Source organism: Ipomoea triloba, chromosome 7 (assembly GCF_003576645.1).
Source record: "Ipomoea triloba cultivar NCNSP0323 chromosome 7, ASM357664v1".
Lineage (NCBI taxonomy): Eukaryota > Viridiplantae > Streptophyta > Magnoliopsida > Solanales > Convolvulaceae > Ipomoea > Ipomoea triloba.
Window position 1 is genome coordinate 23,389,609 of NC_044922.1, and position 14,970 is coordinate 23,404,578.

At 37.4% G+C, this 14,970-nt stretch overlaps 1 protein-coding gene across 1 annotated transcript; it reads right to left on the bottom strand.

The window, feature by feature from the left end:
* Positions 1–470: 470 nt before the first annotated feature.
* Positions 471–9,693, bottom strand: LOC116025230. Its single transcript, XM_031266384.1, has 16 exons — positions 6,117–9,693; positions 5,906–6,014; positions 5,416–5,484; positions 5,028–5,204; positions 4,849–4,922; positions 4,658–4,760; positions 4,531–4,573; positions 4,324–4,392; positions 3,765–3,994; positions 2,793–2,913; positions 2,596–2,699; positions 2,182–2,295; positions 1,952–2,110; positions 1,695–1,838; positions 1,466–1,608; positions 471–1,169 (listed from the first exon to the last, which is right to left on the bottom strand). Exons 1-16 carry the CDS (start codon positions 6,196–6,198, stop codon positions 1,021–1,023), a joined length of 1,890 nt encoding a protein of 629 aa, XP_031122244.1. The 5' UTR covers positions 6,199–9,693; the 3' UTR covers positions 471–1,020.
* Positions 9,694–14,970: the final 5,277 nt, after the last annotated feature.

The following is a 14,970-nucleotide window of genomic DNA, read 5'->3' on the forward strand; positions in this document are numbered from 1 at the left end:
TTCAGACTAATCTTCGTTCGCGTCGGGACTCTAATAATTCTTGAGTCTTGACCTCTCTTAAGGGATGAGAGTGTACGACCACTCACGCCAACCAAGCTGGTTAGTAAATTATTGTTTAGAATAGTTAAAACTAGATTTTGACTTTAGAATAGTTAGACCCTTTTTCATTGTCTTTCCCAATCTATACTCTTTCATAATTAAACCATACTTATTGTAACACAAAGATGATGTAAACGTTCGACCCACAACATTAATTAATGGTTTTACCAACAAGTCATGATTTGTCTGTCAATGGGTCATCCCCGCATGATAGTCAAGCTAGTAAGCTGCAAGAATAAGTTTATGATCTCTGGGGACATAATTTCATAGATAAACACCAGCAAGAAAAAGACCCACCCCTCTGTGACAAAGCCAAGCCACCAACTTTCTTTTGGAGAGAGAGAGAGAGAGGGAGAGAGGAAAAAAGAAAAGCCAATAAAGTTGTCCACTTTCACTTTCTATTCATCATTTTGGGTTCCCAAGTGTTCCACACATACAATATCTTACTAATAACAGCAAGGCTTTACAGGTTGGAAAAGCAAATTGGGGGGGGAGTTCCCACGGAGTTAAGCTCAAGCAACACTAAGCATAAATTAACAATGCCTTTCTTGAGCATCAAATATAGATACAAACACTGTTGTAACAGGTGGAAATTGAGTGTTGTATATATAACATAACTCAACTAAGCAGCCTAAGCTTAACTTTCTACCTAGGTACAGCAAGTTTCAAAGTTAGCTGGAAATATAAGAGACCATATATGCTCATTTGAAAGTTCAGAAAAAGGCCTCTTTTTGGACACAGTCAATTTATAAAGTGAACTAAGAGCATACGAAAGATAATTGAAGCAGTGTGGTGAACACGATTAAAGATGTGATTAAAGATGTGTTTTTGAGGAAGACGTTTGTTGTTGCAAGAGTTTTGTATTCCCTTATGATCTGCCCACCAACCTTGAATTTTAGCACAAACCCAAGATCTAAGCAACTATGGATCATCGTCGTAAGGTACATTTGGTGCTGGAGATGACAAGAAGTCAAGAACTAATTTCCCATTGATTTCAAATTTACCCAGCACAGAAGCAGCAGAGTTTTCACATGATGCATTTCCGCTCAAGTCCAAGAGCTCTAGTTTACCTAATCAATGGAAAGAAGCTATCAGTTCCCCATGCTATTGGGAGTAATTTCAGCAGAAGATCCTGAATGAGTGTTTTGACTTCACTATCAAAAATATAAGAAGAAAAAATTGACACAGTTTATTAAAATATACTAACTGAATTGTGAAGGATTTTTGAGACCATATTTGTTAGATGGTGTAAATGCTCATTTCCAAATTCCAATTGTGCATTTACTAGCAGTCTACCACTCTTGAATCAAATTCTAGCAATAATATCGTCAGATAAATTAAAACAAAAGGTATTCAACACTATTACCATTTGCAACTAGGCCAGACCCTATGATTGCCAAGGATTCAGCTGGCATAAGGTTAAATCCAGCATTAATGGCTACAAGCTCTGGAGCATATGAAAAAAGCTTTGATATAAACTTTGCAGTATCAATGCCACCACGATTCTTGCTGCAAAAGGCTTCTAGAAGTATTAATTTCAGAAGAAAGAAAATCCACAATTAAAAGTTTTAGGAAAACATTTGAACCACTTTGACCTTATGTTGATGCAGATAATCTTTAAGTCTTCCACTATCTCTTCTTGAGCTTTTAAGAAGCCAGAAGAACCAAGCCCAATGTCATCAATGTCAAGAGATAGAATTCCTTTGCATAAAAATTTCCCTATTGATGCTCCTATCTCACTGCACAAAAATACATTTTTATTTAAATAAAAAAGAAGTATACTCCGTATAATTTAGGACAAACACATAAAATATAACATGAACGTTAAGGTAATGCTGTATGCTACTCAAACCTGCCAAGAGGATTGCTACCAATTGAAAGAGAGGTTGGCGGTTTCTCCAAAACAGAGAGACATTCTAAAAGACACCTCACCCCATTGCAAGTAAGCTCACAATTTTCCAATCTCAACTCAACAATCTTACATGAATACTCAAGATAAGTAATCAAACTCCTGAAGAATAAAAATCTTTTAAGATCTAGCAAATTGATAATCATGTAAAATTTTATTAAAATTCAAATAACCTGACTCCATCATCCTCAATGGGATTGTCACTTAAATCAAGACTCTCCAAATTAGGCATGTAGATTTGTGCATATCTGAGACAATCCACATCATCCTTTTGTAGATAATTGTTCCTGAAGTGAAATGAGTGTACATCTCATAATGAAATAATAGATCAGGCAAAGAAGGATAATTTCATAAAGCAATGATTATTCCCAAAGTCAGTATTTTGAGTCACTAGCCAGTCAAAAAGACTAGTGTCAAGAGTCCATATATTATTATACCTGCAAAAACTAAATATCAATGACGCACACTGCCCCTTTTGAGTCTGGCTATAGTGAGCTTGTTAACCACTTTAAACACTCTACTTTTTAAGGTGACCCTGAGCTTCGTCATTGTAAATAGGCCAATTATAATGTGCCTCTAAGATATACCTCAAATTCAGTACACGTATTGACTTCAATGAATTGGATATTCCAGAAGGTAAGTGCACGTTACTTGTGGACTGCCATTTTATATGAGAAAGCCACCCATTAATCTGCAGTATAAGAAATCAAATTATATGTTGTTTATTAGTGAGTGAAGTACTGAAGTAGTATGATTATATAGCAGTACAAATGTCAGGACTCACATTGTTTTCTGAGAGATCTAGGACATGTATGCTAGACAAGGCATTGAGGAGTGTGTTCAAGATCATTCTTGCGCAGTTTTTATTAAGGTTGTTATCAGACAAGCTTAATGAAGACAAGGACCTGTAGAACCATGGTATAAACTTGGGATTCCAAGCAACTGCTCTATTAAAATGGATAAATAAAATAACCCTCTCTGATGTAGGAAGTATATTACTGGCATCAAATTCATATCAAAATAGATCCAAAAAAGAATCCAGCACTTCTTAATTTTGAAGTATGGAAGTTAAAAGCCATTATTGAACACTTGAACAGCTCACCATGACAAGCCACTCAATCTTACCCTCCCATAACAGTTCTACAACTCTTAAAAAAATGAAGAATCAAGGAAAGAAGCCAATGATACTAACTACTTTTGTAAAGCTGTACTCACTTGGTTATAAGATCAAGTCTAACAAACCACAATGTAACTCATAGACTGATTTATACTGAAACAAGGAGGAAATTCGGCACAACTGAGCTCCCACTATATTAGTTTGAGTAACTGGCATCACAGCTAACTTTTAATTTTAATTGAAGTGGATATCTTTAGATACTGACTATAATAACAAGCCATGATGCATCTAATAAGCTGATTTATATTGAATAAAGGAGAACATACAGCACAAACTAAGCTCCAACTATGCTAGTATGAGTCAACTAACTGGCATATCAATTAAAATTTAAATGAAATGGAAATCTTTAAGTTCTGATCTATATATTTCTAAGCATTTTTGTCATCTAGAAATATCCAAGTATATATTAGAAGGGAAGATGCTTCTACTGAACAGTAAAACAGGGTCACAAAGGGTACTTTCTTTGCTGTACATTGCTTTCACAATTGTGCCTTAAGTCCTTTATGGATAGTCAATAGATTTTTCTAAGTTGCTTCATCAGCTCAATTATTGTTCAAAAGGTGAGAAATGCATATATACCTCCCTGATGATAAAAAAAGCAGCAGTCCACTAGGCAGAAGAGATCCATTGTTATCTAAAAACCTTGATGTCTTAATAGAGAAGTGCTGCACATGGTGAGTTTGAAGACCATCAAAGCATAGCGAGCTACAAATTGCATTCAGAGATGATGTAGAAAACTTGCAAAACATAAATTTTATTGACTTCAATGTCCCCCTATTCTGATTCAAAAGTTTACATAGGCCGTCAACCTGTAAGTCAGAAAGCAACAAATAAATGAAACCAGCAGTATAAAATCTCTTCAGTCACCTCTTCTAAGTTCTAATGCCCCTTACCCAGAAAAAATTAAGAAAAGAACAGAGAGGAGAATTTTCTTAATTTGCCTTCACTCACTTCAAATCATTGTCAGCATAACATGTCAACTCACACAATTGTTGTAAAGCTTGTAGATACTACAATGATTCAGACAAGTGCTTTATTGATAGTTTCACCTGGTAATTACTAATTACTACGTAGTAAACTATTCCCCCAAATCATAGCTAAGACATACAGGCACATGAAGAAGAGGAAGTAATCTTACATCATCTTCACTTTGAGATTTTATCCACCTTAAATCCAAACTCTCCAACTTAGCATTTCTTAATAAATGCTGCAACAAAGAATAATGAGAGTACTTGAAGACAGATTAAATGAACACAAATAAGTATGAGCGGTTGGCAGCAATACCAAGCTCAATTTTCTCTAGTTGGGCCAAAAATAAAATTATCCTAAAGAAATGTAAACTTACACAGGTTTCTGCAACACAAAGCACATCTGCCAGCCTCAGACAACTGCAACAAGAACAACTATAACTTAAACTAATTCTCAGGATATGATGACAATGAAGGTAACAGAAAATAAAATATGTAGATTACCTGGCATATGATCCAAATTGTTGGCAGTGATACGAGAACTTTGAGGGGTCATAGGATAAGTCAGGAAACTGTTCCCTATAACCAATATACTCCAGTATAGAATCTGAAGAAAAGAGTATCCATGAAATTGAGCATTGGCTGCTCTGTAGAAATCTCAATTCTCAAAGGTGGGAAGAAAATTTTTTTCGTACCAGGAACTTTAGTTTCACCAATGTGACCTTCAAAAGATGGGAATGAAGCTATCTCTGTAGCTGCATCCAGGCAACTGTACTTCAGATTAACATAGTGGAGCTATTGGATGAGAGATGAAGTAGCATGGAATTAGTGGCATCCATAAATCTATAAGTATTAAATGAATCGCATCTCATACTTTTGTAGATGTGTCTCCCAGTACATCTGCTGCCAGTCACGAATGAATTCATGCTTTGTTTCCCTTCTTTTCATCAAGTTGTGGAATGAACACAGCTGCAATTTCCTATTCTTGTGGCCACAATCAGGCCAACGTGCTTTATACAAAGTCTCCCAAGCTCTTTCAAAAGTCACGCATCTGCAGAACAGCAGAAGCTTAACTTTTGAAATTTGAACATGAAATATCATCATAATTGCCAGAGTCTGGATGTACAAAATCACCATATACTCTGTATGCATGACCAATAAAATGATGAAAGCTATTCTATACAATTTGTCATATGTTAAATTCTACTTATAGATTTTATTTTGTTTTAACAAATATGATTGTACATAAATTCTTAGCAGACCTTCTCTTTTTTCTTGGAAAATCATAGCTATCAGGAGAAGATATGTGATCGTCCCAAAAATCAAGTGGCCTGAAGTAAGAAAATTACTTGGTTAGGTATCATACTATCATCCATCTCCAATTACCTGAAGCTAGATATGCTATGACAAATTGACAATTACGATGCATCCAAACTCCAAAGAAGTCACAGCCACACAAAGTTCCATATCACTTAGATAGTCAAAGAATCAATATTTTAGAAATGTCAGTCTATTTTATTTTTAAGTAAGCTAATGTTGCAGTTATGCTGAAACACAAGGCTATCATCGTTGAACTATTAATAGCCCAAGAAGATAGCCATTGCTTATTCTGAAAGGCACCTAATTGAGAAACAGGAATCGCAGTTTTTCCATTATACAGATAATTTACTAAACATACTATCTGAATATTCATTTTAATATATATGTGTGTGAGAGAGAGAGAGAGTTTAATCGATGAAAATTCAAGCTAACAGTTGCTCTTGCAGTCTTTGCAAAGCCAACGGAGGTAACAGCGGCAACAGGCGATCAAACAAGTCCGATGGAAGTTGATAAACGCCGGAGAGGAGATTAGCATTATCACCTGAAACTCATGTAGCAACGATTTAATCTACCAAATATTATCAATCAATCTTCTTGATTAAATGTAAGAAGCAAAAAAAAAAAAAAGAAAGAAAAAGAGTACCGCAAAGGAGATCATCTTTGACAACGCCCAAGCACAGATTGACTAACGACGGGCTCATTCTGGAGGTTTCACTGCTCGCCATAGATGTTCATTCTCAAAAGGATTAACTGCAACTTGGAACGCTGCTCAGTATTAAGCAAATTGCAAAACGCCGAAATGGGTCACATTCTAGATTCTACTATTCTAGTATTCTACTTAAAAAGAGCTCGCATTCTAGCTCCTGTCTGTGCGGAAAATCGAACGACGTCGTACTCGAAAAGCGTGAATCCTTGAATCCATTATGACGGGCTTAGTTTCTTCGCCTTTATTGTCCACAGACTACAGCCCACACTCCACTAGAAATTTAGGGGCCCTTGTAAGGCCACAAATTATATCATTGATCGGGATCTATCTTGTATTGTAGACTTTAGTCTAAAATATTGTAATAGTTCAAGAAGGAACCATGAATGATGTGAATGGCAGGAGAAAGAGAAGTGGAAGCTGGGATTGAAAACAGGAGGTGAGGAGACAAAAACGGTGTCGTATGAAGCGGAGGTTGGGAATCGTTGGGGCAAGAGGCCCAACGTTGTCGTTTTGAGGTCGCCTGTTGAGAGTAGTTGCTCTCAGATCCAACGACGTCGATTTATGCTTTTTCACCTTTCCTTCCAACTGTAATTCTGTTATGGGAAGTAGGAGTTTGTTAATTGTTGTTTCCCTTGGAATTGTAAAGGAGAGTTTATGCTGAATCATAATTCCAATTTCCGTTTTCTCATCTTCTTCTCCCTAACCCTAGCTCTCTTTCTTTGTTCCTTTTCTTTCTTTTCTGCTTCTTTTGTGAGTGTATTGCAAGTGGTATTAGAGCCCAACATGGATGATCGGGTTAAGAGGTTGGAAGCTTCTATGATTGAGCTCAATGCTAAAATCGACACCCAATTTCATATCACCCAGGATTCTGTCAATGAGCTTTACACTCAGTTTGGAAGCCTAAGGGAGGAGTTGTTGTAGCTGCTTAGGCTTAATCGACCAGCTCCTCCGATTGTGGGAAATTCACCAAGCCAGTCTTCAGTTAATGGGCAATTCCTTGGGGAGCCTAGCTTGGCTCATTATCGTCCAAGTGGGAGGCCAGACAAAGCTCCCATGCAAGAGGCTAAGGGAGAGGAAGTGAATCCTGGAGCTGAAACGCTTAGGGCTCATAGGAGAGGAGGATTTGATGGAATCAGGCAAGGATTTGTTGGATAAAACCAGGATTTCTCTTCAAGGTATAAAGTTGAGTTCCCTACCTTTGGTTATGCTCACCCTAGGCAGCGGATCCATAGATGTGAGAAATTTTTTGTGCTATCCCATATCCCTAGACATGAGATTTTGAATTTGTCGTATGCCAACTACACTGGGAAGGTGGGGTTGTGGTTTGAGAGCTATGTGCATGGCCTTAGAGAAGAATTCCAATGGGCAAGGTTTGCATATGTAGTATGTAAAAGGTGTGGGGATATTGGAGTCTCACTTATAGAAGATTTTGCATCCTTTAAACAATGGGGTGGAGTGGATGATTTTACTGATAGCTATGAAGGGTTTACAAGTCTATTGTTGTAGGATCATCCCTATCTAATTGAGAACTACTTTATGGAAAATTACATTGCTAGATTGAAACAAAACCTTAGGTGTTCTGTTAGAACTGCCAGGCCAAGGAACTTAGAGGATGTTATATGGTTTGCTAGGCAATTTGAGAAGGGGTTGAAACCTAATGAGAGACCTAAAACACCATTCTAGAACCCTAAAACTACAACCTACAAAGACCTTTAGCTCTAATTCAAATCACCTAGTTTTCCCCAACCCTAACCTACACAACCTACAAAAACATACCCCCTCTACCCAAACTACTGCATTTAAAGCTCTAAATATAACTTAGTTTAAAAACTAGTTAAGGGAACAAAGAATGTGCTTCAAGTACTTTAATCCTTGACAACCAGGGCACAAGTGTAGTGGTCCTACTTTTAACATTATAGAGGATCAAAAGGAGGCTAAGATACCTGATTTATTTGGACAAGAGGAGGACAAGACTGATACTGAGGATGCTGAGGTATCCCTTTGTGGCTGTGCTGTGATTGGAGGTGAGGGACTGAACACTATCAAACTATTAGGATCCATACAAAGACAGCCAGTAATGATCTTAGTTGACAGTGGGAGTACACACAGTTTTTTGGACCCCAAACTTTTAAGCCAATTAAGGAGGAAACCTGAGAAGACTAGTCCACTAGTAGTGACAGTGGCTAATGGATAAAAGGTGGTGAGTGATTCAATTTGTCAAAACCTTAGTTGGCAGATCCAACATGAAGATTTTACCAAGGATTTCAGATTATTGAGATTGGGAGGATGTGATATAGTGTTGGGGATGGATTGGGTGGATCAGTTTGCCCCCATTCAGTTACATACAAGACCACTTGGGATTTCCTTCCATAAAGAGGGAAGAAAATTGTTTTTAAAGGGCTTAACTAAGAAGGTGTTGTTGAAAGCAGCCACTGAGAAGCAAGTCAAAAAATGGCATAAGAAAGGGGTTCAAGGATTTCTAGTTCAATGTAATACCCAGCTTACCACTGAGTTTGAGGAGGAGCCACTTTTATACCATACCTCTACACAAAATATTGCCCCTGAATTATCCCTTTTGCTAGAGTTCTAAGACATATTTCAAGAACCCACAACCCTACCACCAAAAAGAGCCTTAGACCACACCATTCCCTTAATCCCTGGAGCCAAGCTTATTAACATTGGTCCTTACAGGTACTCCTTTGATCAAAAGAACACCATTGAGAGGATGCTAGAAGAAATGTTGACAGCTGGAGTCATTACTCCTAGTGCATCCTTCTTTGCCTCACTTGTATTGCTTGTACCCAAAAAAGACAACTCCTGGAGGTTTTGCATTAACTACAGAGCCCTCAACAATATTACTATAAAGAACAAATTTCTCATACCCTTAGTGGAGGACTTATTCTCAGAACTAGCCGGTGCAGTTTGTTTCTCTAAACTGGACTTGAGGTCTAGTTACCATCAAGTAAGAATGAAAGAAGGGAAGGAGTTTAAGACTGCATTCAGAACCCATCAAGGGCTCTATGAGTTCAACACCAATGCCCTTGCTACTTTCCAGGCATTAATGAACCAGGTATTCCAGCCCTTACTTAGAAAATTTGTCCTAGTGTTCTTTGATGATATTCTCATATGCAGCTCTAGTTAGGAGGTTCAGTAGTTGCACTTGAAGGAAGTTTTGTTGATCATGAGGCAACACCAACTACTAGCAAAATTGAGCAAATGCTCCTTTGCACAACCACAGGTAGAGTACCTGGGGCACATAATCTCTAAGGGTAGACTACAAACTGGCCCTACAAGTTAGAGGTAGTGGTTGCTTGGCCTAAGCCTATGATTGTGAAGGCTTTGAGGGGACTTTTGTGGCTTGCAGGATATTATAGGAAGCTCATCAAGGCCTATGGACTGATAAGTAAACCCCTGACTGAAATGTTGAAGAAGGATGATTTCTAATGGTCTGAAAATGCAGAGTAGGCTTTTGAACAACTGAAGAATGTCTTATGTCACTCACCTGTGTTGGCCCTTTCTAATTTCCGAAAGGGATAGGGGTTGTCCTTATGCAAGAAGGGAGGCCAATTGTTTTTTTTTAGCAAGGCTTTTGGTAAAAAGCACTTGGGAATGTCTATCTATGAGAAAGAGTACCTCTCAATCATCAATGTTGTGGGTAAGTGGAGGCCATATATGTTGGGTATGCATGTCACCATCAGAACAGATCACCACAGTCCTAGTTTTTATTGGCACAAAAAATGACCACAGCTCTACAATAAAAGGGGCTAACTAAGCTATTGGGATTGGATTACTCTATTCAGTACAAAAAGGGTTCAAACAATGGAGTAGCAGATGCCTTGTCTAGAAGGGAATCTGAACTAGATGCAGCCACTAATTCAATCATAGTTGTGCAACCTAAGTGGATGGATAAAGTCATTAAAAGTTATGACAATGAAGGTTGGGCAAATGAGAACTTGACTGCAACCTTGGTTAGCCCTGCTGTGGATATTAACATTACTGTGTCTAGGGGTCTCTTGAGGTATAAAAATAGGTTGTATGTTGGGTCTGCAGGAGACCTAAGAAGAGAACTTATTTTGAAACTCCATGAGTCTGCCATTGGAGGACATTCTGGTCAACTAGGCACCTACCACAGAATGAAATCCCTATTTTATTGGAAAGGCATGAAAAAGGATGTGGTGGAATTAGTGCAGGCATGTGACATTTGTCAGAGATGTAAACATGAAAATGTGGCAAGCCCCGGCCTCTTGTAGCCATTGAATATCCCAAAGGAGGCTTGACAAAGCATATCCATGGACTTTATAAAAAAGCTCCCTAAATCCAAACAGAAGGATGTGATACTATTGGTGGTTGATAGGCTGACCAAATATGCTCACTTTATTGCCTAACACATCCATACATTGCTGAAATTATTGCTGAGCTATTTATGCAAAATGTGTATAGGTTACATGGGCTAGCAAGGAATATTGCCTCAGGTAGAGACAAGGTCTTCACTAGTAAGTTCTGACAAGCATTGTTTAAAAATATGCAGGTGAAGTTGAACATGTCCACTACCTACCACCCACAGACAGATGGTCAGACTGAGAAGGTAAACAAATGTGTTGAAAGTTATTTAAGGTGTATGATCTTCTAGAAACCTAAAAGTTGGAGTAAATGGCTGCACTTAGCTGAATGGTGGTATAATACCAACTACCATTCATCTCTTAAAAGCACCCCTTTTCAAGCATTGTATGGGTACCCTCCCTCTTTACTGGTATCTGATTCAGTTCCTAAGGATGGAAACTTTAGTTGGTTGGTAGAGAGAGGATGTGTTAGCAGTTCATCCCCCAACTATAGGACATGAGGGGCAAATTCAGACAGAACCCCTAGTTGTGCTGAATAAGATGCTAGTCAAGAGGAATAACTAGGCTGTGACACAAATTTTGGTGTAGTAGGTTGATTTGCTTTTAAGAAGATGCAACATGGGAAGACTATTATCACATCCGTAGCCAATGCCCTTTTTTATCCTTGGGGACAAGGATCACCCGGAGGGGAGAGTGATGTAATAGCCCATGAAGGAGCCATGAATGGTGTGAAGGCTGGAAAAAGAGAAGATGAAGCTGGGATGGAAAACATGAGGTGCGGAGGGACAAAAATGGTGTCGTATGAAGTAGAGGTTGAGAGTCGTTGAGGCAGCAGGTCCAATGTCGCCATTTTGAGGTTGCCTGTTGAGAGTAGTTGGTCTCAGGATCCAATGACGCCGTTTTATACTTTTACACCTTTCTTTCCAGCTGTAATTTTGTTATGCAACTAGGAAGTAGGAGTTTGTTTATAACCCCTTGGGATTGTAAAGGAGAGTTCATGTTGAATCATAATTCCAATTTTCGTTTTCTCATCTTCTTCTTCTCCTTAACCCTAGCTCTGTTTCTCTATTCTTTTTCCTTCTTTTCTGCTTCTTTTGTGAGTGTATTGCAAATATCATTAAGTAGTATTAACATATTTTTGAATTTATTTTAATAGTTGTATTGTTTAATTACTATGAAGGCCTTGTTGTGTAAAGCACCTGTAGATACGAACTGGGAAGAAGAATAACAATAATGCTGTACTCAAAAGTACGGTTTTGCTGTGGGCTAGTTTGTGTATGTGAATGAACGAAAGAAGAATAAAGGTTCTATGTCATGTTAAATAAACACTACCTTAAAAATATTTAACGACCATGGTAATCGTAATATATTCTCTCGACTGGTTACACAAAATAACAAGTTAGAACCTGTATACAATGCTCATGCTCGTACATGAAGAAGTAGGAAGACAATGTAGAAATGGTGTGTCATTAGACTGTGTTCAATATGGCTATTTATAGTATAAGCCTCAACAACCTCTCCCATCCTTACCACAAATTGCAACACAATTTTAGTGAGATTGCATCTTGAATGCAATAACATATCTAAAATTAAGGACAAGGAGAATAATTGTTCTGATAGTCCAAAATTCTAATGAGGAAATAATAATGATAATAATGTACTGGATATGCAGCCTATTTTATGAATGGCAAACTTTAATTAAAGCATTTGCCTTTAAACGTTCCCAACAATCCCCCACACATTTAAAGGTAAAGAGCTGGATCGAACAATCTCTGAGCAATATAAGAGCTAGCTCTCACGTAAGTGTATGACACTTGAACTAACATGTAGTAACAATAAGTAATTCGCTACCCGATAGTAAGTTTCCTCTTGAACTTGTTGGTTAGTAGAATTTTGAACTTATATGTACATGTTAACTTTAACACTCGCAGGTTTTGAGTAGTCAAAGATTTTAAAGTCTTTGTCTAGTCTATCTCAACATAGACTTTAACTCTGTCAAGTTTATCTCAACATAGACCACCCATAGAAGGCTATAGAGTAAATGATGACCATTTCTTTCCGTAGTTATGGTGTGAGTCTTTCCATGATTTCGTTTGATTCTTTACCTTATTGGGTTTTAAATCCATCCCCCTTGAAGTTTCAATGATGGCCTTTCGATTTAGGCCTTTTGTGAGAGGATTTGCTATATTCTTCTCATATTTCACAAATTCCATTGTGATAACTCCGTTCAACATTAACTATTGTACATACTCATGTATGAATCTTATGTGTCTTCTTTTCCCATTGTAGACATTATTTTATGCAACACAGATGGCAGTTTGTATCTCACAATGTATAAGCACAGAAGGTGTTGGACACCCCTACAATGGCACGTTTACCAATAAATTTCTTAGTCACTCGGCCTCTTGGGTTGCTAGATCTAGTGTTATGAACTTCGCCTCCATAGTTAATCTAGCAATACATGATTGTTTAGTTGATTTCCACAATACAATGGCTCCACACATGGTGAATACATATCCGTTGGTGGAGTTTACATCATCACTGTCATTTACCCAATTCCCATCACATAACCCTTCCATTATAGCTGGGAATCCTGTATAGTTAAGACCCCAATCTAAAGTGCATCTGAGATACCGAAGTACTCATCTTAGTGCATCCCAGTGTGAACCACTTGGGTTGTGTGTATAGCGATTGAGCTTATTTACTGCAAATGCAATATCAGGTCATAGTTCATTAGGAACATTAGACTCCTAATTATCTTTGCATATTTTTCTTGAGACACACTAGCCTCAATATTCTTTGAAAGTTTGACACTAGGATCATAAGGTGTTTTAGCTGGGGTTACATCATAATATAACTTTCAAACTTCTTTAGAAGTTTCTCTGTATAGTGGCTTTGGGATAAAAGGTAACCAACCATTTTCAGTTTTTGTAACTGATGCCTATGATTTTATACTATTATTTGCCCCACAATTTAGTTGGTTTTGTGTTTATTTTCTTTACCTTGGTGAATTTGAGACTCGTTTGTGTATTACATTTGCTTAAGCTTAGTTGATTCACAAACGAGGAGCAAATGAATGATTTTTGGACATCAAGGACAAGTTTCGGAAGCATAGGAATCTACCCAAGGACGGAAAGGAGCAGCGGAGCACAAAAGAAGTTAGAAGGCAAAAGGAGAAGGCACCTCACGGCCGTGAGGCTGCCCGTGAGCCCGTTGCGGACAGCAGCGGGGCACTGCTGATGAGACCGGAATGCAACAAATAAATGATCCATTAAAAGTCTCGAGTGGCCCGGTAACAAGATCTAAGTCAAGGAAGATTCAAGAGGCTTTTAACACTTTTGTGCAAACAGATTGGAGTCCAACATCTTTTTGTGAAGAAGAAGATCAATCTGGAAAAATAATTCTATTCAATTGTCTTCACATAAAAACTTTTGAAGACAATTCAGACTTCAGTATCAGATCAAATTTCCCGGTGTGAAATTATTTGCAAGGTGTATTTTTTTTTAGGTGGGAAACTACTTTGCAAGAATTGTATTTTTTATTTTTGGGTGGAAATTACTTTTGCAAAATGTTGTATTTTTAATTTTGGGTGGGAAATTATTTTGTATTTTAATTTTGGGTGGGGAATTATTTTGTATTTTTAATTTTGGGTGGGAATTACTTTTACAAAGTTGTAATTTTTTATTTTGGGTGGGATTAGTGACCTAGAATATTTAATACCTTATTTTCCCCTATAAATATCCCATAAACCCAATGGTTTGAGACACACCTTGTAAGAATTCAATTTGAGTGAAATTTATCTCTTTTCTTTGCATGAGAAGTGCATTGAAGTTTAGGTTGTTTGTGAGAAGCATTCAATCTTGGTAGGCTAGTGAGAAGCTAGTTTATCCCCTTATCTTGTTCTTTATATTCACACACATATCCAAAAACCCAAAAAGAATACTATTACTTATATTATATAGCTAAGTTTATTTTTGTATCTTAATTCTAGTGCTAGATTCCTAATACTCTAATTCTTAGCCTTGCTTAATAATCTAAGGGTTGAGAGTATTATTTGTTAGTTTGGTGAGGCATTTGTAGAGTTGGGATCTCAAAATCCAAGAGTCTACAAGGTAAGATCCTCTTTTGGACACGAAAGGTTCTTGAGTGATTCCTTGGGTGTGCACTTATTGCGGGAAGCAATCCGTGTACGCATCAGTTTGGTATCAGAGCCAAGTTCCTTTTTTTTTTCTTCTTATTCTATCATTCCTATCTTTAATTTCCTTTTTTTTTCTCTCTCTCTCTTATTCCATTATTCCTATCTGTAATTTCATATTTACTGTTGTTCCATTTCCTTTTCCCTTATATCCGTTACGTTCTTGCTTTATTCTATTATTGCTATCTTAAAGTTCATATTTACTCTTCCTTGCTACTTTAAATTTCATATCTACTATTGTGTCTATTTTTTTTTT

Excerpts from the sequence above, each read along its gene's own strand:
- LOC116025230 (XM_031266384.1), bottom strand. The coding sequence starts at position 6,198 with ATGGCGAGCAGTGAAACCTCCAGAATGAGCCCGTCGTTAGTCAATCTG. Across the intron at positions 4,574-4,657 it reads CAATTTGGATCATATGCCAG|TTGTCTGAGGCTGGCAGATG; the intron begins GTAATCTACATA and ends TTCTTGTTGCAG. Across the intron at positions 2,296-2,595 it reads ATACGTGTACTGAATTTGAG|GAACAATTATCTACAAAAGG; the intron begins GTATATCTTAGA and ends ATTTCACTTCAG.